The sequence below is a fragment of the Schistocerca nitens genome, chromosome 9 (genome assembly GCF_023898315.1).
Source record: "Schistocerca nitens isolate TAMUIC-IGC-003100 chromosome 9, iqSchNite1.1, whole genome shotgun sequence".
In the NCBI taxonomy this organism is placed as follows: Eukaryota; Metazoa; Arthropoda; class Insecta; order Orthoptera; family Acrididae; genus Schistocerca; species Schistocerca nitens.
The window spans coordinates 289896995-289920869 of NC_064622.1; the positions used below are offsets into that span (position 1 = coordinate 289896995).

Genomic DNA, 23875 nt, shown 5'->3' on the forward strand with positions numbered 1-23875 from the left:
GGCTGAGACAAGAGCTTCCTCCTTTAAATGTTTCACAAACATGTTGGTGGCAACTGGCGGTAGTGGGCCCTCCATGATTACTCCTTCCATCTGAGCATAGTCAAAAAGAAACTATGTCAACATCAAGACATGCCTAGTAAGAGTTGTTGTCTCAATTTCAAATTTGTGGCCAATAAATTCCAATGATTCCTATAAAGGCACTTGCATGAAAAGAGAGCCATTGTCTATTCTTAAGCTTACAGCTTTTAAGAAATGCAACAAAATCACAGAGTTGTGGATATGATGTCAACATCTTTGATATAAGGACTAAGAAAATCCTCCAGATACTTAAGTTGTGAGTATGTTGGTGCACCTGTGTTGCTAAAAATGGAGTGCAAAATCACTCCATCTTTCAGAAGTCCATAAATTCTTAGTGGAACTGATTTTCTCCAACATAGCTTCTTAACTTCACATGGTACATAGGTTTCTGTGAGAGGTGTCGTAGTTTTCCTCTCCACCCTCTTGCTAGGACAGTGTTGATTTTCTGGTATACAATGTCTTTTAGCACATCTCCAAGTGATATAGTTTTCCACCCATCAGCTAGAGCACAGGCACTGCATGATAGTGTCAAATACAACCTTGGACTATGGAAACCTGCAATCTATCAGATACCTTGCCAATACAGCAAGATAGATATAGATTAGATAGTATGTACTGGCAAACATCATTGCCAAGAATACCAACAGTGCGCCAGGATGCCAAACAACTCAAGTGTCATGGAAAATTGGCTATCAGAATTACACAAAAAGGATTATAACCATACTAAGGTTCTGGTACAGTCAATTAACTTCAGTGACCACGTCATTAAAGAATCCATCAAGGTTCAAGTAAGGGAACCACTAAGCCATTGTGGTAACGGCTACATTCCTAGCATGGCCTGGGAACCCACACTTAGTTTGGTAAAGAAGAAGAAAGAAATAACACACAATAAACAGAATTTGGTGAAGAATAACAAATCTGTAACAGAAATGGTTGGTTGTTGAGGCTTTCACTGTTTGTTCTGGGTGTGTGTCTCACAAAATATTCAAGTTGTGGAACTGCGGGATGGCCAGTGCATATTCAAATGACATTACTCATGGCTGGAGCATGAAGATTAGAGTTCAGCCATTCAGCATGTTGAATGTCGTTCTGACTCTGGTTTCATGTGGTGGATGGCAACATCCAACCATAAAATGCTGGTGTGACTGATAAGTAACTGTAACGTGATAACACAACTGTCTAAATAGGCCAATTCATCCATAGACTCAAATTTGATTGATCATCTGTGGGATGCTATTGGTTGATAGACTGCAGCTATAAAATGAGCATATGGGGTCATCAGTGAGCTTTAGATGACGTTTGTCCAGCAATTTGGTGGAAGCACTCTGGAGGGGGGAGGGGGAATTCACAGAAACCACTACTCCACAGAGTTCATAGTATGAATATCAGTCAAGCATCCTTACTACCACATGCAGTATTACACCCTGTGTTTACTTTTTTTATGCATTAGAAATGGGACAACATACATGTTAGATGCCATCAATGGCACACATTTAGTTTTCCATTATACTATGTATTCATATCAGTGTCACAGTGTTGTCACAGCACTATTTAGGACATATTGTCATGCCACATATTGTATGGATTTTACAGATTCTTTAACTCATGCAGCTTGGTGTACTTAACCAATATGTTTCCGACCAAACCTTTGAATTTGAACCATGTGACTGAACATAATTTTTGCAGCTGAATGCTGATTACAAAAGAGCAGTATGTATACATTTCATTACATTGGTTCCATTTCTATCAGTTCTCAAGTTAAGTTCTGACAAAAATGTTTGTGCATTGTTATTCAGTTATTAAATTTATTAGTTTACAAATGGTGTTTCATGCTTTCGCTGGAAAAGTAATTGTTTAATAAACTTTCGTCCACTGTATTTTTCAGAGTTGTTTGTGCACTGAAGTCATTCTATTAAATTTAGTATGGTAGTCCTCAGCTCATGTTTCTTATTGTTTGTAGTGAAATATTTCAGTAAAACTTTTATTCACTGTGTTTAATTCCACTGAGTGTTCCAGTGATCGCTCGAATTTTTGGTTTTAGATAATAAATTGTGTGAACTTTTTGTGGTGTTTGTATTGCAAGGGTTGCCCAGAAAATAATGCACTGCATTTTTTTTTCTCAGCCGAAAAAAATGCTATGAATGTGAAACATTACGTATGTATTATTTGAAGTCTCATGAGTGAGCACACCAAGTTTCCATCACTTCCGACAGATAATGTAGCTGTAGGACAGTTTCAAAATGGCATCTGTAAGTGATGAATGTTACAAGCAACGTGCAGTCATTGAATTTCTCACTGCAAAGAAAGAAACTGTGGAGAATATTCACAAACACTTGTGGAAAGTCTACAGAGCATCTGCTGTCGACAGAAGTACAGTTAGTCACTGGGCAGGGAGGGTGAGGTCATCAAAAGGTGGTTTGGCAGAGCTCCACGGTTTGCAGCAGTTGGGGAGACAAACCACAGCTGTCACACCTGACAGCCCTGACCTATACCCCTTGGATTCTCTCATTTGGGCCATTAAAGGATGCCATTCATGGAAGACATTTTGAGGATGATGAGGAGGTGATTACACAGCAAAGCACTGGCTCCGCCACCAGGACAAGGATTGGTACCAACAGGGCATAAATGCCCTTTTTTCGCACTGGACCACCGGCATAGAACGGGATGGAGATTATGTGGAAAAATAGGGTGTGTACATAAAACACCATTCTTTCATGTGTGTAATTCTCATGATGTTCAATAGAGAATTGTTGAATAAAAAATGCAGTGCATTACTTTCTGAGCAACCGTTGCAGTTGTAATTTAGTAGTATTAATAAAAGTAGTTGCTTTCTTAGTAGAGATGAAATTTGAGATCACTATTGTTAGTTCCTTAAATAGTTCTACTGCCGTAATTCAACTTACAATAACATAGATGTTTAGTTTTTTCAGTAACTGTTAAAATTCTACCATGAGTGAGAAGTGTGGGCTTTGTCATAGGTTTGTGAGTACGGTTCAGGTTATCATGTGATATTTGTTCAAAGCATTTTCATAGGAGGGTATGCAATGGGGAAGCCTTTGGGCATTCTAGTGAGATCCTCTCCTGGAACTGCAGAATCTGTAGCGGAAATAAGTTGATAGAGGAGTAGGAGCACATGATCTTTGTCCTTCAGTTGCAGTTACAAGATGCAGAGGAGGAACTAGACAGGTTGAGGAGGATGAAGGGCACTGGGGAATGGGAACTAACAATTGGTAAGGAGGCAGCTAGGAGGAGGAGATATTTAGATAGCTGTACTTTGCATATAACCAATAGATTTGACCAGCTGTCAGAGTTGAGGAGAGAGGTGCCTCTTGTAGCTGTAGGTGTAGGAAACATGCAGTGGTCCTCAGCAGTTAGGGAGCCTAAGCCAGCTGCAAATTCTAACAGAAAGAAGAAGGTTCTGCTGCTAGCTAGTTCACATGGCAGAGGTGTGGGCAAGCCCTTGGAGGAAGTCTTGGAGAGTGAGTACCAGGTCACTAGCACTATGAAGCCAAGTGCAGAGTTGGCTCAGGTGACTGTTAACATAGGGGAGTTATGTAGGAATTTTATGAAAGAGGATCAGGTAGTGATTGAGGGTGGAGCAGGGAATAGTGTTTATCGGGATGGGGAGTATAAAGCAGGTCGTTATCTGGTAAAGATAGCTACTAACACTGATGGCACTAATGTGCACTTTTTGCAACTGCTTCAATGTCATGATCAACTTCATCTTAATGCTGCTGATAGGTATGTTAACATGGGGATGGAGAAGGTACTGATTATGGAGAGCATTGCTCACATTGCAATGGTGTCAGTTGAGTGTATCAATAGATCGGGTTTCACTAGGCATGGCCTGCACCTCAATAAGTATGGGATGAAGAGTCTGGCAAAGCTTATACGAGGTTTGTCCAGAAAATATGTATAAAAGTTGAATAATAACTTTATTTTACAATTATTCAGGTATTACAATATGGTCTCCTTCAAAGTACTCACCCTGAGATGTGATACACTTCTGCCAACACCATTTCCACTGTTGATAACATTGCTGAAAGTCTTCAGTTGTGATGTTGTTCACTTAACATGTCATTTCCGCCTTGATGGCTTCCACATCTCCCAGAAGCACCATTTTGCATTTCGGGAACATGAAGAAGTCACATGGAGCTAAATCGGGTGAATAAGGCGGGTGGTCTCTCATGGTGATTGAGCTTCGGGCCAAAACCTCGTGCACAATGAGCGACGTGTGAGCGGGCGCATTGTCGTGATGAAGGATCCACCTGCCCCCTTTTGCCAACTCCGGTCGAACTCGGGCCACACGAGCTCTGAGACGTGTCAGAACTTCAACGTAAAAATTTCCATTCATTCTCTGGCCGGGAGGGACAAATTCCTTGTGAATAATGCCCCTAGAATCAAAGAAAACAATCAACATTGTCTTCTCATTGGACCTTGATTTTCGCGAGTTTTTTGTTCTTGGTTGTCCTGCTAGTTCCCATTCCTTGCTTTGAGATTTGAGCTCCACATCGAATTCATAAAACCACGACTCGTCTCCAGTGATGACTCAGTTGAGAAAGTCCCCTCGTTCCTCTGCTTCCAACCAATCCTCACAGCACTCAACCCTCTTTGCTTTCTGTTCTGGCGTCAAGAGCTTGGGTACGATTTTCGCACACAATTTCTTCATTTCAAGTTTTTGTGTCAAGATTTTGTGAATGATTGTTTTGGGGATTGACAGCTCATCAGCAATCATTCTGACTGTCAATCTACAGTCTTTAAGAACACAGGCCCGAATTCGTTCAACATTTGCATCGGAACTCGATGTTGACGGGTGTCCTGGGCGAGGGTCATCGTTCACTTCTTCACGACCATCCCGGAACCTTTTTAACCACTTGTTCACGGTTGGTTCCTTCAGAGAATTGTCTCCGTAAACCTGTTTCAAACACTCAAAAATCTCACAGCCATTCTTGCCTAGCTTTGCAAGAAACTTGATGTCGACGTGCTGTTCCTCAATCAGAGAGAGCTCCAGGCCAACGGCAGGTGAAAAAGGGTAACTGTCAACAAGCTGCCGCACACTTCCACCTTCACGCAGAGTGCTCTGACTCAAACTGAGCATTGATGGGATTGATTACAGCAGTAGTCCCACCTGGCGGTGACTGCAACTTGTAACATAAAGACATTATTCAATTTTTATACGTATTTTCCAGACAAACCTCGTAGGTGACAGTGTAGTGGGCGGTGGTGAGATCACTCATGGAAAAATTCCTGAGAGCAGCACCTTTTTTTAGACTGAAGGCAGCAGTACGTATCCCTGTTTAAAGGAAGTCCCTATAACAAAGGAATCACCTTCAGAGAAGGTCAGATACCCAAGTAGTGAAAGAATTATCATATTTCATCAAAATGTAAGAGGTATTAGAGAGAAAGTTAGTGAACTACTTATAGATGATGACTCTGACATTATTGGCATATCAGAGCACCATTTAAATAATTTGACATTTCAGAGGCTTCCTTTACCAGGACACAGATTAGTTGGCTGTTTCCCAAGTCATTCTTTCTGGAGTGGAGGAGTGGCCATGTACATAAGAAACAGTATTCCATTTGAGCCCATAGACATATCAGGACACTGCACTGAACAGATATTTGAACGTTGTGCAGGGGCAGTTGAATTTAGTGAAATTAAACTTCAAATTGTTGTTTTTGAGAGGTCCTCTAACTCTGACTGCAGAGCATTTCTGCTCAAGCTAGAGAGGATTTTTGGTTTCCTTTATAGGAAGTACCAAAAATTAGTTATGTGTGGTAACTTCAGTATTAATTTTGTATGTGATTGTGCAAGGAAAAGTATGTTGGAAGATCTCCTAAATTCATATCATCAGATGCTGACTGTGTTTTTTTCCAACCAGGTACAGGAGAATAGTAACACAGCCATCAACAATATTTTTATCCATTCTTCATTACTAGATGGGGATTCTGTCAGTAAAGGGGTGGATGGCCTTTCAGACTATGATGCACAAATTTTAGCAATGGAAGATTTTTATACTCAAACAAATGTTATATATAATTACAAACTATGTAGAAAAGTTAATCCAATGGCAATAGAGAGTTTTTTAAACCTTGTTAAGGAGCAAGAATGGCAGGATGTTTGTAGTGCTGATAACATAGATGACAAATATAATGCTTTGCTTAGTTGCTTTTCATTAGAATGTTCTAAACAGGGTACCAGCATTGAAAGGCAGCTGGGGTGGATGACTAGTGGGATAAGGATATCGCACAGAACGAAGTGGGAATTATATCAAAATATTAGAAATAGTCACAGTCAAGCTACAGTACCCAATTACAAACAGTATTGCAAAGTGCTTAAAAATGTTACTATAAAGGCAAAGAATATGTGGTACACACATAGAATAGACCATATGTTCAGTCATGATGGAAGTGTCCGAACAGTAGCACATGGTCAACGATATACAGTCAGTTCTTAGTAAAAATATTTCTGTTACTGATTAGTCAGATGTACAGTATTTAACTATCACTTTCTGAGCATTGCTAGTGAAATAAATAAAAACTTAATTTCTACAGGGAATCATATAACTCTCTTGGAAAATGCCTTTCTGAGACTGATGTCAGAAATTCTCCTCTGTCATACTGACAAGGGGGAGATTGAGACAATAATTAAATCACTGAAGACTAAGGACTCTCATGTATATGAAGGAGTGCCTAGCAGAAAATTAAAATACTGTGCTCCACATGTTAGCCCCATCCTTAGACATATTTGTAATTTTTCCTTTATGAATGGTCTGTTTCCTGAACGATTAAGGTACTCAGTAGGAAAGCCACATTATAAAAAGAGAGAAAGGGATCATGTAGACAATTTTAGACATATTTCTATGTCATCAGTGTTTGCTAAAGTTATTGAAAAGGCTGTGAATGTAAGGATAATTGATCATTTTATTTCACATAATTTGCTGTCAAATGTACAGTTCAGTTTTAGAAGTGGTTTGACAACTAAGAATGCTATATTCTCTATTCTCTGTGAGGTACAGGATGGATTAAACAAAAGGTATAGAATGCTGTACATCTTTTTTAATTTAACTATGGTGTTTGATTGTGTTGATCACAAAATATTGCTTCAGAAGTTGGATCATTATGGAATACGGGGAGTAGCTCACAATTGGTTCACCTCTTACTTTAACAACAGACAGCAAAAAATCATTATCCACAGTGTTGAGAATGGGTATGATGTAAAGTCTGAGTGAGGCAGAGTCACATGCCCCAGGGATCAGTGCTGGAGCCACTCATGTTCCTTATTTATATAAATGATATGCCCTCTAGTTTTACAGATGATTCTAAAATATTTCTGTTTGCTGATGACACTAGCTTGGTACTGAAGGATGTTGTGTGTAACATTGGCACTGTTTCATACAGTGAAGTTCATGACATAAGTCTTTGGCTTGTAGAAAATAAGCTAACAATACATCGCAGTAAGACTCAGTTATTACAATTTCTAACACACAATTCAACTAAACCTGGTGTTTTAATTTCACAGAATTGGCATACTATTAGTGAAACTGAATGGTTCAAATTTCTAGGTGTTCAGATAGATAGTAAATTGTTGTGGAAAGCCCATGCTCAGGATCTTGTTCACAGACTTAATGCTGCAATTTTTATCATTCGAATGGTATCTTAAGTAAGTGATAGTTCGACATGAAAAGTAGCCTACTCTGCTAATTTCATTTGCTTATGACATATGGTATTATATTTTGGGATAACTCTTCCCATTCTCAAAGGATATTTCTGGCTCAGAAGTGGGCAGCTCAGGCAATAAGTGGTGTAAGTTCATGAACCTCTTGTTGACCCCTGTTCATTAGTCTGGGTATTCTGACATTGGCATCTCAGTATATATATTCTTTACTGTCATTTATTGTTAACAACATCAGCTTATTCCCAAACAATTAGCAGCTTTCACTCAGTTAATTCTTGGCAAAATACAATCTGCATATGGATCACACTTCCCTGACTCTTTTTCAGAAAGGTGTGCAGTGTATACTGCTGCATCCATTTTCAATAAGCTACTACAAGAACTCAAAAATCTTGGCAGTAATCCACATGCTATTAAATAAAAACTGAAGAGTTTCCTCATCAGTCAATCCTTCTGTTGTGCTGAGGAGTATTACTGATGTCAGAACACCTGCATGATCCCTTAAACTTCTCTATGGTAATGAAGTGTAAGAGATTGGGTTTGTTTGTGTCAAACGGCAAGAATATTATGTATTAGGTAACTTTTTTGTATACACATTTAGCATCATTTCACACTAATTTCTTTCTGTACAGGTACTACTACTGCATCTGTCTGCAAAATGATTGTCAGAAAATGGAAGTACCACTTGTTACTTGGCATGGTCATTTACACTCACATAAAATTTTCTCTCAGGTTTTGGCCACTTTTATAGTTAAGCACATGTGACACAAGCAACTAGCTACAATTTTTGAGAAATATTTGATATCTTCTTTCACCCTATTATTTCCCATTGATCAATAGGCATTACATCAATAAACTTATTTTTTACATACATAAGATGCTGATTTCATTTGGACCCTCAATATGTTTTTAATATATGTTTCTTTAGAACTGAATAGTTCACTGTTACTTATATCTAGTGTCAGGCAGCTTTCTGTTCTCATGAGCAGTTCTGTCACTGATAACAAACTAATTTCATTTTCCTTATCAGATTTAAAATTTTCCTTGCCTGATACACACACACACGTTTTTCCACAGCTAATTTGGGGGTATGATTTTCTTCTCAAGGGAGTGAATTTCAGTTCAATGCTACAGTTGTATTTGAATGCTTGTCCAACCTAAAAACCGACAAGTGTGTGCTCCTGCAGTATAGCTGCTGCCTGCATGTAGTGGATACCTGGCATAATCAGAAAGTCTTGCAACTCTCTGTTAGAGCAAATGGATCATGAAACCTGCACATAACTGTGTCACAGAATTGGCGGACCATCTGATTTAGGTTCTACATCATGCATTCAGAAATGATTCAGCACAGTGCCATTTACCTTTCATTGTTTATACAATTAAATAAATATAGACTCAAGGAAAGGAAGACAGGATGAGATCTAAAGAATCAAGTAATAAGTGGCAGTAACTGATCACAAATCACACTGACACTTGCTACTAAACAATGCTAACTGTGGAATATGGTTTCTTTACTGTTTATGATTCTATCTTGACAACTTTCTCTTAACGTCAGCTTACACAATTGAGCTTAAAAGTAGGAAATTGGCATACATAAAGTTCATATGAAGCCAATGACTATAAGACTACAGAAATAAACAAAATTTAAATGAAATTTGTTTTAGTTGTGCAGCCATTAATACGAACTACAGTGTGCACATTGAAACTGCTCAAATGCTTATGAGAAATAACTTAAATAGAACTCACAAAAGTAACATTCTCAGTTAAGAGAGACTAAATACCTGTATTTAATGCCTGGAAATGCTCATAGTCAAATTAATTCATATTGTATATAAGCAAAATATAATGATCTAACATACTAGTGGGCCCATCTAACCTACTAGTGGACCCAATAAAACATTTTTAAGTTTTATGTAATGTTGTTATCAAGTATTTAATCTTTTAAAAACATAACAAATACATTCTTAACCCCTTAATATCTGAATAAATTTCTAAATGGAAAAAAAATGGAAGAAGAAAATTAAGTCACATTAGAGATACCCGAAACACTCAGGAGATGGCATCACATGTCAGAAGCAGTGATAGCATCATACATAAGATGCATCTACTAACACTGGTGCTCAACTAGTTTCCTTTCCATTTATTGCTGTTGTATTGGCATAATGAAAATTCGTGGCACTTGGTATTGAGGAGTTATAATTATTATAAAGTTTATACTATAAGAAACAGAATATAATAGGTTATAAATAGCTGAAAAGTTAGAATAACTCACTCTCAAGAAGGAAAATAGACAATCACGAACATATACTGGGATGAAGAAATTCTTGAAGGTCAGGGTAATAGCATGGTTAAAGTCAACAGTGATTCTCCATCTGAATGTCCCATATTTTTTATATGGTAGTGGATATAATGGAGATGCCAGCTGTCCTGATTGTCCTTCCAAGTTATTGCCATGCACTGAAATAGAAAAACAAACAGCTAAAATGGTATACAGATGAGCTAGCTCTCACTAGGGAGGAGATGCTCAGACTGTACAGAATATATAAAAATTCTTGTAAACAAGGACCTGAGCTAGATAATACTTCTTATAGAACTTACCTAAAATGTAAAAAAAACCTACACAGACAAACTGTCTTTCGCCAAAAAATGTGCATGTAAACATTACATTGAAAGTGCTTCCAACAAATGTAAAGCAGCATGGGACATCATCAACCAATATAATTCACAAATCCACACGGAAGAAGCAATGCTGGTCCCAGGAGAAGTAAATAATTACTTCCTAAACTCAGTGAGTGAGCTGAAAAACAAAATCAAGCAAAATGGCACTTGTGCACTGGATCATCTTGGTGCTGTGCCCCATACAAGGTATACTTTCCACTGGAATGTTGACACCCCAGAGGATATTGTAAAAGCAGTGGCAAGGTTCACCAACTCCAAAAGTATGGACTGTTATTGGTTCTCTGACTATGTAATGAAAAAAATAATACACTACATCTGTCAACTTCTTTCTTTCATTTTTAATATGCGTTTCGAATCTGGAGTTTTTCCAGATTCACTCAAAACTGGTAAAGTGATAACAGTCTTTGAAAAGGGAGATAAGCATCTGCCCCAAAACTATTGACCAGTTTCTATTGGCCCATTTTTTTCTAAAGTTTTTGAATATCTAATGTACAGCCAACTAAATAACTATTTTGTAAAGCATGATCTCCTCTCCAACAGACAGTTTACATATCAACATGGTAAAAATACCACTACTGCTGTCACTGAAGTTGTTAACCAGGTGTTTACTGCATTCAAAAATAAGGATCTATTATCAGTTGTACGTTGTGATCTTAGCAAAGCCTTCGACTGCATACCATTTAACACCCTGCTTGCAAATCTGGAATTTTATGGCATACACAAACCATCTTTAGATGTAATCAAATCATACTTAAGTAACCGGAGACAGTTTGTATCAATTAAAATTAGATGCTCCTCGCTGAAGAAGTTCAGACTGGAGTGCCTCAGGGCTCGGTCCTAGGTCCTTTTCTGTTCATCATTTCAATTAATGACTTACCTTACCATGTAGGAGCAAATTCAATTGTGTGTTATGCAGATGACACAACACTGCGCAATACACACTATGACACAACAGAATTGCATCAGGTAACATAGGAAAAACTAGAACTAGTAATGAATTGGTTTTCTTCTAATGAACTTCTATTTAATCCTAATAAAACACAAGAACTAATTCTGGGTTTAACTACAGCTGTTGAAAGCAAATTAGTAAAATTGTTAGGATTCCACATTGACTCAAAATTAAATTGGGAGGAACATATTGGCCATATCTGCAAGAGAATAGCAAGAGTGTGTTATTTCATCTGGCGACTGACAGATGTAGTCACTGCTGAGTATCTAAAGGTGGTATACTTTGGCCTGTTTCAGTCACACATTCCCTATGGCATATTGTTATGGGGACTTCTTGGTTTGTCAGTGAAATTCTGAAAAAAAAAAAAAAAAAAAAAAATGTATTCAGAATAATGAGCAATGTTAAGCCTAAGGAACACTGCCTGCGATATTAACTGTTGTGAATCTATACATCTACACAGCACTGCTTTATGCCAAAAGCAACTTAAATGAGTTTGAGACCAGAGAGATCATACATGCCCATAACACCAGAGGCAAACTGGATTTCGACATATCAAGACACAGACTCACAAAGACTGCAACCTCACACAAAATAATGAGTTTAAAACTCTTCAATAAACTTCCAGCATCTGCTCGGTCACTGACCAGTAATATTTTCAAATGTAAGATTTATGACTGGTTACTCAAACACCAATTTTATAAGATAACAGAATATTTTGAAATAATCATTGACATTAATATATGATAATATTCCTAAAAGACGTGGAATTAAATTGTAAAAACTTTACTGTAAAGTTATTGTTAATTGTATATTTAATGTTCAGACCTATTCTGCTGTCAGTGGTCAATGGTGAATAAACTGAATACTGAAATAAATTTCCACTTTAATTAAGCTGTCACTAGCACATATTGAACACAATATTCACTAACACTGTATATTACCATCTCAGTCAATGACTATGAGCAGTAAGACAGTGCAGAGCTTACATTAATTACTACACTTATCAGATATGTGGTACACATTACATCCCTTGATCTTCCACAGACCACCCAATATTAAAATGTCAGACAAATATCTTTATATTGTTTCAAAAATTAAAAATGTATTTTTCATGCCCTTTCACAAAGCAATTTAGATGGCATGCTGAAGCATGGTATAAGTAAATGTAAGCGTGACACTATGAACTTGTAGTTATAGTAAGAATAACTGGGTGAAATTATTAGCAATGTTTATTTTAAAAGAGTAAAATGTAAACAACAACAATGTGTAATATGTTAAATTCTATAATGCTCAATATGATTTTTGTTATGAACAAGTCATTATAGATTTTACAGAAGTCTTTCAACGGATTTTCTTGGAATTGCCACACCCCTGTTTGAAATTATCAAATTTTGCTCTCAGTGACTGATTTCTTAGTTCTGAGTTGGCAAAATCTGGATGACTTTGGGCCAATAGTATTTTGTATCCAGCTACTGCCAACTTCGGCAATCATGCAATGATGTGTACAACATACAAATTTAGACTTTTTCACCGAATCTCAATGGGGAAGTCTTCTTCAGTTATCAGCCGAGTGAAGGCATCAGTTTGTGGCAATATTTCAACAACTCCTACTTGTCACTTTCAGCTGAAGTCGCCTGAAGATGACAAATAGGAAACTTGCTGGAACGTTGCTGCAAAATGAAGCCTTGACTTGGCTGTTAACCTGACAAGACTTCTTCATTAATACGTACAACAGCTCTGTATTAGCCATTATTGAATGCCATATTTCATTTCACTATACTGTGTTTGATATTTGTAATAAAATGCATTGTGTATTTGTTTCTGGTCCGCTAAAAGTATCACTTATGACTCATTGTCATGAAATAAAGCTCACTGTCATCACTCATTGCAGATGCATATTACAGAGAACAATGTAAAAGTACAGTAGCTCCACTGCATGATGCAGGTGGGCTCTTCTTCTTCCACAACTCTCCTTTCTCCATAGTAGTCTGTGTGATGGGTGGAGCCTGCCCTATGTAACCTTCTACTAGTGCTCCAAAGAAACTGCAAGTATATATTTTCAGATCCAACAGAACATTGTGCATTTTTGCAATTGTGAACCAAGTAATAACGATATTTCCTCAGATCCACCATTCGTACTCCTCTAGAAGCTGCACAAGATTATCTCAAAAGTCTTAACTCTCTCAATTCAATTTGTCCAGAAGCATCTTTAACAAAGTATATCTGTTCCTCACTTTCCCACTGATTAAATCTGTAGCATGCAAAATGGCTACTTCAACAGTGGACAAAGGCATATCCTCATGGATTGCTCAATTTAGTTCACCAGCAAATCTTTCTTTAATCTTTGAGGCTGAAACTACTGGGAATGATCTGTGGATACACACAGTTTTTCGACCCTATTTTAATTGAGGAGCTTTCCTTGACATCCTCGAAAACACATTTCTGATACTTGCAAAGTACGTTCCCTTTTCAATGCGAAAATTTGCCATGCACACAATGTAAAGAGACCAACTCTGTTGACACAAAAAGACAACCAAATGATCTGCAAACAGCTTTAAAGAGCATCTGGTGCTTTCTACTGCATCATTTATACGCATTGTAAACAATAACAGTCTTATCAAAATTCCTTCGCGTACTCCGGAAATTACCTCTACATCTGTCGATTTTGTTCCATTATGAGTGACATGTTGAGTTCTGTTTGCAAGGGAGTCTTGAATCCAGTCACAAATCTGCTCCAGTACTCCATAAATTTCTATTTTTTTTCTCTAAATGGCACTGGGGGACTGTGTCAAATCCCTTACTGAAGTCAAGGAACATCGCACCAACCAGAGTGCCATTGTCTATGGTGCTGTGGTTCTTACGGAGGAACAGAGCAAGCTGAGTTTTGCAGGATTTCTGTTTGTGGAATCCATGTTGATTTTTAAAGAGGAGGTTTTCAATCTCAAAAAACATCATAGTTATTGAGCATAGAACATGTTCCACAATTCTGCAACAGACTGATGTCAGTGATATAGGACTATAATTGTGTGCATCTGTCCTATGGCCCTTCTTAAAAATTAGAATAACCTGCAATTTCTTCCAGTTGATAGGCTCAAGGAAGCTAAGATAAATTACTGCGAGAAGGGGAGCATGTTCTTTTGCATAATCTTTGTAGAATCTTATGGGTATCCCATCTGGTCCCGACAGCTGTCCACTACTAAACATGCCATTTCAACATTCATACGGCAAATGAAAGGAAAGACCTTTTACAATCTTCATAGTGAAACAATTTTGGAAGACTGAATTCAGTATTTCAGACTTCTCTCTGTTATCTTCTGTTTCAGTACCACTATGGTCACTGAGTGAATGAATAGATGATTTTTGTCCACTTGCTGATTTTACATATGACCAAAACCTCTTACAGTTTTTACTCATATTGGTTGACAAACTTCTACTTTCAGTCATTGAAAACTTCTCTCATTGCTCTTCTTATGCTCATTTTTGCTTCTTTTAGCTTTTGTTTGTCAGCTAAGGTTTTACTTCGCTTGAACACGTGATGAAGTTCTGTTTGTTTATGTAGCAGTTTTCTGACATGGCTGTTAAACCATGGTGGGTCTTTCCCATCCCTTAACACCCTACTCAGAACATACTTGTCTAGCGCACACTGCACAATGGCCCTGAATTTTTCTTCCATTTGTTCTCCACATCTTCATGCTCATCACCAAGCATTTGATGGCGACCACTCAGATACTCTGAAATTTCTATCCTGTCACACTTACTAAGCAAAAATACCTTCTTAGCTTTCTTAACATTCTTTGTAAGACCCCTTGTCAGAGACGCCATCACAGCTTCATAATCACTGATACCTTCCTCTGTGTTAACTGATTTGATAAGTTGATATCTATTTCTTGCCATGAGGTCTAAGACTTTATCCTCATGAGCTGGTTCTTTACTACCTGCTCAAAGTAATTTTTGAACAAGAATCAAGAACAATGTCACACAAATTCCTGTCTCTGGCATGAGTTTTGATAGCATGACATTCCCAATCTATACCTGGCAAGCTAAAGCCACACCCTATTACAACGACATGATCAGGAAATTTTTTACCAACATTCTGCAAGTTCTGTCTGAAGCGCTCCACCACTAAAGCTCCTGATCCATGTGGTCTATAAAAGGAGCCAATTACCCTTTTTGACTGAACTCTGATACTTAACTTTGAACTTTGATACTTAACTTCATTCAGATTAATTCACAATTGGAATTCATGATAACCTCATTAGATTTTATCAAATTCTTTACTGCAATAAATAGGCCACCACAACTGGCGACTAACCTACCTTTACAATAAATATTACAATCTGAACTTAGGTTTTCATTGACATTAACATCCAGTTTCAACCAACTTCCTGTCCCTAATACTATCTGTGGATTATACCCTTCAGTTAGTGATACTAATTCTGGGAGCTTCCAGGCAAATTGTCTTTGGTTCCAAAAGAGGGTTTCTCTAAACTAAAAAAGTCCCATGTGCACATCCCACATACTCCACTACCCTAGCAGCACATCTCACCAATTAAGAGGACCCCTTAAATTCTGCACCTGATCGAGGAGGTTGAGAAATTCATATCCAATACCGCCACAGAGTCATCTGAGCCTCTGGCTTAGACCTCCCACTCTGCTCAAAACCAGAGAATCACAACCAACTGTGGGTACAATCAAACAAATAGACAGCTTAAGCTGCACCCCCCCCCCCTCCCCTTTCCCATGCGATGCTACACTATGTGATCAGAAGTATCCAGGCACCTGGCTGAAAATTACTTACAAGTTCGTGGTGCCCTCCACCAGTAATGCTGGAATTCAATATGGTGTTGGCATACCCCTAGCCTTGATGACAGCTTCCACACACAGCCGTGCACTCAATTAGGTGCTGGAAGGTTTCTTGGGGAATGGTAGCCCATTCTTCATGGACTGCTGCACTGAGGAGATGTATCGACGTTGGTCGGTGAGGCCTGGCATGAAGTCGGTGTTCCAAAACATCCCAAAGGTGTTCTACAGGATTCAGGTCTGGACACTGTGCAGGCCAGTCCATTGCAGAAAAGTTACTGTCATGTAATAATTCTGCCACAGGCCGTGCATTATGAACAGGTGCTCGATCATGTTGAAAGATGCAATTGCCATCCCCGAATTGCTCTTCAACCGTGGGAAGCAAGAAGGTGCTTAAAAAATGAATGTAGACCTGTGTCATGATAGTGCCATGCAAAACAACAAGGGGTGCAAGCCCCCTTCACGAAAAATATGACCACACCATAGCACCACCACCTCCAAATTTTACTGTTGGCACTACAAAAACTGGCAGATGACGTTCACCAGGCATTTGCCATACACACACCCTGCCATTGGTTCGCCAAATTGCGTACCATGATTCGTCACTCCACACAACATTTTTCCACTGTTCAGTCATCCAATGTTTACACTTCTTACATCATGCGAGGTATTGTTTGGCATTTACTGGCGTGATGTGTGGCTTATGGGCAGCCGCTTGACCATGAAATCCAAGTTTTCTCACCTCCCGCCTAACTGTTATAGTACTTGCAGTGGATCTTGATGCAGTTTGGAATTCTTGTGTTATGGTCTGGAAAGATGTCTGCCTATTACACATTACGACCCTCTTCAACTGTCGGAGGTCTCTGTCAGTCAACAGATGAGGTCAGCCTGTACGCATTTCTACTGTACGTGTCCCTTCACATTTCCACTTCACTATCACACAGGAAACAGTGGTCCTAGGGATGTTTAGCAGTGTGGAAATCTCGCATACAGATGCATGACATAAGTAACACCCAATCACCTGACCACATTCAAAGTCCGTGAGTTCTGCGGAGTGCCCCAATCCACTACTGAGGTCAGTGATATAGAGTACCTGGCAGTAGGTGGCAGCACAATGGACCTAATATGAAAAACATATGTTTATGGGGGTGTACAGGTACTTTTGATCACATAGTGTAGTTGCCTTCATCAAATCAGCTACCCACCAACCAAATCATCTATCTGCCAAAAGGAGTTGAGGATGTCCTTCAGAACCCTTGCAGTGTATGTCAATCATTCTGACATGTGGTATTATATGCTGCCAGTTGCATCCAGTGCACTTAACGGCTGCTGGCAGGGTTTCCTCCACATCATGGACGAGACCCCCTGACAAATGTATCGAGTGCACATTGGCAGTCTTTCCTGGCTTGCCTGCTATTTTACTGAGGGGCTCCATCACCCACCCACCTAACATTGGAGCTCCCAATGCAAAGCACTCCCACCCTCCACACTTATCTGGACTGGGCAGGAAAATCAGCTGCTGGTCCCAGTAGGCGACACATCCTGTGCTGGATCAGAATTATCATCAGCACCTGGTAGGAGTTGCTAAGTACCTGTTGCTAAGGTGTAGGGAGCCAGCCATGCGACCTGTTCCTTCTTTTACCTTCCACCCAGTGACATGTGAACCCACCACTGACTGCCACCCCCTCTCAAATAGGGGCAGACCAGTCAGATGTTGTGTATCAGAAGATGCAGCAACAACCAGGTCACCAGGGTATTCTAATGGCACCAGCAGTGTTGCAGGTCTCGTCAACAGTGTCCCGATGTTGCCACAAAGTTGAGCACTAGCCAGAGGCATGTCGACAATACCCAACATAGCTTCCAGCTGTTTATGGACAGCAGCAAATTCTCTTTGTGTCAACTCACAACTACCAGTCCCTAGACAAATGATAGTGTGTAAAAAATAGATATAAGATCTCAAACGGTGCTACTGAGTTTGGAATGTATACAAAATATAACGAGGAGAATAAAGAAACACTAAAAGCTGCTCTGCAGATTTTTCAATATATCCTGAGATGACACGATCTTAAACAGAAATAAATTTCTCTATTGAAGTGAATGAATCTACAGTTAAGTGTTACTAGAAACTCTGCTTGCCCAAAAGTATGCAAACTAGAATGCACTGTTCTAAACTACATACTGTGTACTTGCATGAGATTTAGTGACATGACGTGGAATTTCTGGCTGCTGGAAATTTATACTAGGAAGCCGCTTTACACAATGACACACACCAAGATTTACACAAAAATAAAAACTTAGAGTTATTTGCTAACCACTTGTCTACACAGTAAAATACACAGGTATAGTTCACTTCCTTGCAGAAGCATATGAAAACAGACATTAAAGTAAATTACTGTGTACCAGACAACTGTTGCTGCTGCTAGCGCAGCTGGTGTGCCTGCTCAGCTTGGCATCTGCCATTACTCAAATCATTTTCAAAAAGATACTTTGCAGAACTCCTCATTAAGACTCAGAGGTATTTTAATATGATCACAATTACTCTTGCATATTTCTGTTCTCCCTCACTTTCCCTGTTGCTAAAACTGACAGTAATATAACACATTAGCTATAATATGTAGTCAGTGCAAGATGTAAGTTACATTTAAATAGTGTTATTTGAATGTAATACTCAGAAATGCATGGCAACATCACATGAATACAAAGTAATATAAAATGCACATACAAAGTTGATAAGATGCCACAAAGCCAGATCCTGGAGGTCCAGATATCCCACTACGGAACTTCACCCAGATGCTGTGTGCAGCTGTCAGATTAGATGGTAGCGATGAGTCACTACAATATAAGCCCATAAGTGGACCACCACCATTTTCTCGGCGTACTTCAACGTAGTCTTCATCACAGTTACTACCACCAAGTGAGAACTGAGAGAATGTGATTACAGCACTATTTCCTGAAAAGTAGTTTGCCAGTGGCAGTTAGTTAAGGCGTGTATACTGTTAATGCATGATAAGGTAAAACTTGTTTATAGTTAATAATGATTTTTTATAATACTGTCCTTGATGTAAAGATATATTACCAACAGAAAACCACAAAATACACTCCTGGAAATTGAAATAAGAACACCGTGAATTCATTGTCCCAGGAAGGGGAAACTTTATTGACACATTCCTGGGGTCAGATACATCACATGATCACACTGACAGAACCACAGGCACATAGACACAGGCAACAGAGCATGCACAATGTTGGCATTAGTACAGTGTATATCCACCTTTCGCAGCAATGCAGGCTGCTATTCTCCCATGGAGACGATCGTAGAGATGCTGGATGTAGTCCTGTGGAACGGCTTGCCATGCCATTTCCACCTGGCGCCTCAGTTGGACCAACGTTCGTGCTGGACGTGCAGACCGCGTGAGACGACGCTTCATCCAGTCCCAAACATGCTCAATGGGGGACAGATCCGGAGATCTTGCTGGCCAGGGTAGTTGACTTACACCTTCTAGAGCACGTTGGGTGGCACGGGATACATGCGGACGTGCATTGTCCTGTTGGAACAGCAAGTTCCCTTGCCGGTCTAGGAATGGTAGAACGATGGGTTCGATGATGGTTTGGATGTACCGTGCACTATTCAGTGTCCCCTCGACGATCACCAGTGGTGTACGGCCAGTGTAGGAGATCGCTCCCGACACCATGATGCCGGGTGTTGGCCCTGTGTGCCTCGGTCGTATGCAGTCCTGATTGTGGCGCTCACCTGCACGGTGCCAAACACGCATACGACCATCATTGGCACCAAGGCAGAAGCGACTCTCATCGCTGAAGACGACACGTCTCCATTCTTCCCTCCATTCACGCCTGTCGCGACACCACTGGAGGCGGGCTGCACGATGTTGGGGCGTGAGCGGAAGACGGCCTAACGGTGTGCGGGACCGTAGCCCAGCTTCATGGAGACAGTTGCGAATGGTCCTCGCCGATACCCCAGGAGCAACAGTGTCCCTAATTTGCTGGGAAGTGGCGGTGCGGTCCCCTATGTCACTGCGTAGGATCCTACGGTCTTGGCATGCATCCGTGCGTCGCTGCGGTCCAGTCCCAGGTCGACAGGCACGTGCACCTTCCGCCGACCACTGGCGACAACATCGATGTACTGTGGAGACCCCACGCCCCACGTGTTGAGCAATTCGGCGGTACGTCCACCCGGCCTCCCGCATGCCCACTATATGCCCTCGCTCAAAGTCCGTCAACTGCACATACGGTTAACGTCCACGCTGTCGCGGCATGCTACCAGTGTTAAAGCCTGCGATGGAGCTCCGTATGCCACGGAAAACTGGCTGACACTGACGGCGGCGGTGCACAAATGCTGCGCAGCTAGCGCCATTCGACAGCCAACACCGCGGGTCCTGGTGTGTCCGCTGTGCCGTGCGTGTGATCATTGCTTGTACAGCCCTCTCGCAGTGTCCGGAGCAAGTATGGTGGGTCTGACACACCGGTGTCAATGTGTTCTTTTTTCCACTTCCAGGAGTGTAGGTGTTGTCATATTTTTATACCATTTTCTACACTAAAATCCACAAAATTCTTTTGCAGGGTTATAAACATACACACAAATCACTGTACTACAATGGACAAACATTCTTTATGTTCATGCCAGATACTATTGTTCATGGTCAAGGATAAGTAACAATATTTAATACATAAAAGCAAAATATGCTACAAGAAATACTACAGTCAACGCTTTATTTTTCTCTGATTTCGTCTTTCTCTTTCTCCCTTTACAGCAATAAATTACTTTGAAGTTTTAAAAGAAATTCTATTTGTCAGTCACCAAACGGAGGAAAACTGGGCTAGCTTTGTGATGGACTGGTGATTAATGAGAGAAATTATTCTGTATACACCAGTAGTAGAACTTAATATCTCCATGTCTGGAGCATTTGCAGACACAAATTTTAAGTTTGTAATCTAAATAAAGACCTTACAACTTCACAGTGGATGCACTCTTTCTCTGTCAACTATTGTAACTTGTAGGTATGTCAGCTGTCTTTATGGGAACCAAATACAGTTCATTTTGCTGAAACTGGATGAGAATTAAGAATGAATTAGTATGCAATTTCGAAAGCATGTCAGTACTGTCACTGGCCGACATATTGTTAGAGACAATGGTGGCAGTAAATTTAAACTCTCAATTAGAGACTGAAGGTCTGTCATTAACATACATTTCGAAGAATAGGAGATAAAGTAAAAAAAAAAAAATCCTGAAATGTTTAAAATGTTGCTGGAATGGCCAACTGGCTGCATGACAGTACTTCCAGTAACTTTTTGATCCATGAATGTATAAAGATAATACCAATATTTGCTTATTCAAGTAATGGAATATTTTTTTCCACATTCTGCTATTGTAATATGATAAACTGAACAATTACACACAGAAACTCTTATCAATTATGTTTCATTGTAATATGGATAATTAATTTGAGTTAGGCCATGAAAATATGTCCTGATTGTGGAAGTTTCTGGAATGCTTTTCAAATTATAATTGGCTTTCACATTCTGAATGCCTACTGAAGAGTGGAATGGAAAGACGATGAGTTATGTATCTCTGCTGCAAATTTCAAGTTGTAGAGTCTAATGATTTATTCATGGTAGGGTACTCTGAACTATAATTGACTGGAAAGTTATGCAGAAGCTATCAGGGTACTATCTGTGAAAATATATAAGCAATATAGAATGAAAAATTTGTTCTGGCTGTGTATTTTTAAGTGGTAAGCTGAAAATGCATTATAAGGCTGCCAATAACATAAGTAAGACACTTTCTTTTGCTAAATCAAGCATCAAAGAGAAGATTTTTTTTAACTTAATAACTAATCTACCTAATCTGAAATGAAAGTGGTGTGTTTTTATTTGTTTAATTTGACTTTCACTGGGACTCAGGTTTCTATTGTTAAACTGTCTGCTCTGTACCTTTTTTTGTCACAGATAACCTAAGATATTTTTTTACACATGACTATACATTTTAATAATTCTTTTTTATTTTTGAACATAGATTTGTAGTGCGAAGGATATTACAGTTAAGTTTCAGGAAATTCATACTCATCTGTAACAGAACAACAATTGCAACATTTTTAGTGAAATAAGTTTATTAATTGGCTTCTACCCCTATGACTGGCCCCACTGAAAGACTTGCCCTATGCACCCTCCTACCACCACCCATTCCAGCCCTGTAACTGGCAAAATGTATACTATCAAAGGGAGAACCACCTGTGAAACAACACGTCATGTACCTGCTGTTATGTAAATACTGTTCGGCCTTCTACATTGGCATGACTACCCACAAATTATCAATTAGAATGAATGGGAATAGGCAGAGGGAGTAGAGTGGCAACACACAATATCCTGCACAGAGCATGCTCTAAAACATGACAGTCATGACCTCGGCACCTGTTTCACCACACGCGCCATCTGGATTCTTCCCCCAGACACCAGTTTTTCTGAGCTCCACAGATGGGAACTAGTGCTACAATATGTCCTTCGTTCTTGCCACCCACCTGGCCTTAAATACTCCATTTTAGTTTTCTATAACTTTAATCGTCTTACCGATCTATTTTTCACCGCCCTTCTTTCATCTCTGTTACGTAGAATGCACTTACCTTATTAACTCATGCACAATGTTTTAGCAGTAATCTCTGTCTTGCATATTGCCCTGTCTTCCATCTTTAAGCTCTCAGGTTTTCAAATCTCATCTGATGCAGTCCCCAACAATCAGTCTTTCCTTCTCATCCTGTGTGGTAATTCTCTCCTGACACGTGGTTCTGGGTGACTTTCCCAAAATCTAACACTTTTCCTAGGCCTCTCCAGTCCTCTTCCTTCACCTCTCCTTGTTCCCCTTCAACCATTCTGCCCGAAGAAGGAGCCACTGGCTCCGAAAACTTGCATGATGGTAATCTTATTTTATGTGTGTGTTCTGATGCCACTTGGTGAGTAGATTTTTTGTTTATCTATCTGATTAAATTATTGTATTTTTATTAGTATATATGTATACAAAATCAGACATGTGAATAAAACTGGGCAGGTTCAATTTGTATGTATATGGGTAAAAATAATTTCTATGCATTCATATTTAAAATTATTAATAACACACTTAACATATTTATATCAATGAAAATGATGAATTATTTATAATATAATATAAATTGATAGATAAAAAATCTACTCATCAAGCAGCAATAGGAGAATACACACACAAAAGGATTTAGCTTTTACAAGCTTTCAGAGCCAGTGGGTCCTTCTTCTAGAAGAAGAGTTGAATGGGAAGGAAGAGGGTGAAGGAAGCGGACTGGAGAGGTTTAGGGAAAGGAGTACAATTCAGAACAGTCTCCCAGAACCCCAGGTCAGGGGAGACTCACCAGATGGGATGAGAAGGGAAGACTGATTGTTGGGGACTGCACCAGATGAGATTTGAAAACCTGAGAGCATAAAGGTGGAAGACAGGGCAATATGCAAGACAGAGATTACTACTAAAACTGTTAATAAGAGTGAAAAGCTAAGTGCATTGTATTTAATGGAGGTGGAAGGGGAGCTGTGAAAAATGGACAAGTAAGAAAATGAAAGATAACTAAAATTGAGTGAAGAATGGAGTAGTTACCGAGAAGGCTAAGGCAAAAGGAATTAATGTAAATTAAAGCCAAGTGGGTGGCAAGAACCAAGGA

General features: G+C 39.4%; 1 protein-coding gene across 1 annotated transcript in view; it reads right to left on the reverse strand.

Moving 5' to 3' along the window:
- The window catches only part of LOC126204186 (cubilin-like), a 1516445-nt gene that overhangs the window by 615423 nt on the left and 877147 nt on the right, over positions 1 to 23875 (reverse strand). The window contains exons 37-38 of the mRNA XM_049938590.1: positions 18904 to 19131; positions 10026 to 10210 (exon numbers count right to left, since the gene is read on the reverse strand). Coding sequence (XP_049794547.1) covers positions 10026 to 10210; positions 18904 to 19131 — 413 coding nt within the window. The remainder of the gene's footprint in view (positions 1 to 10025; positions 10211 to 18903; positions 19132 to 23875) is intronic.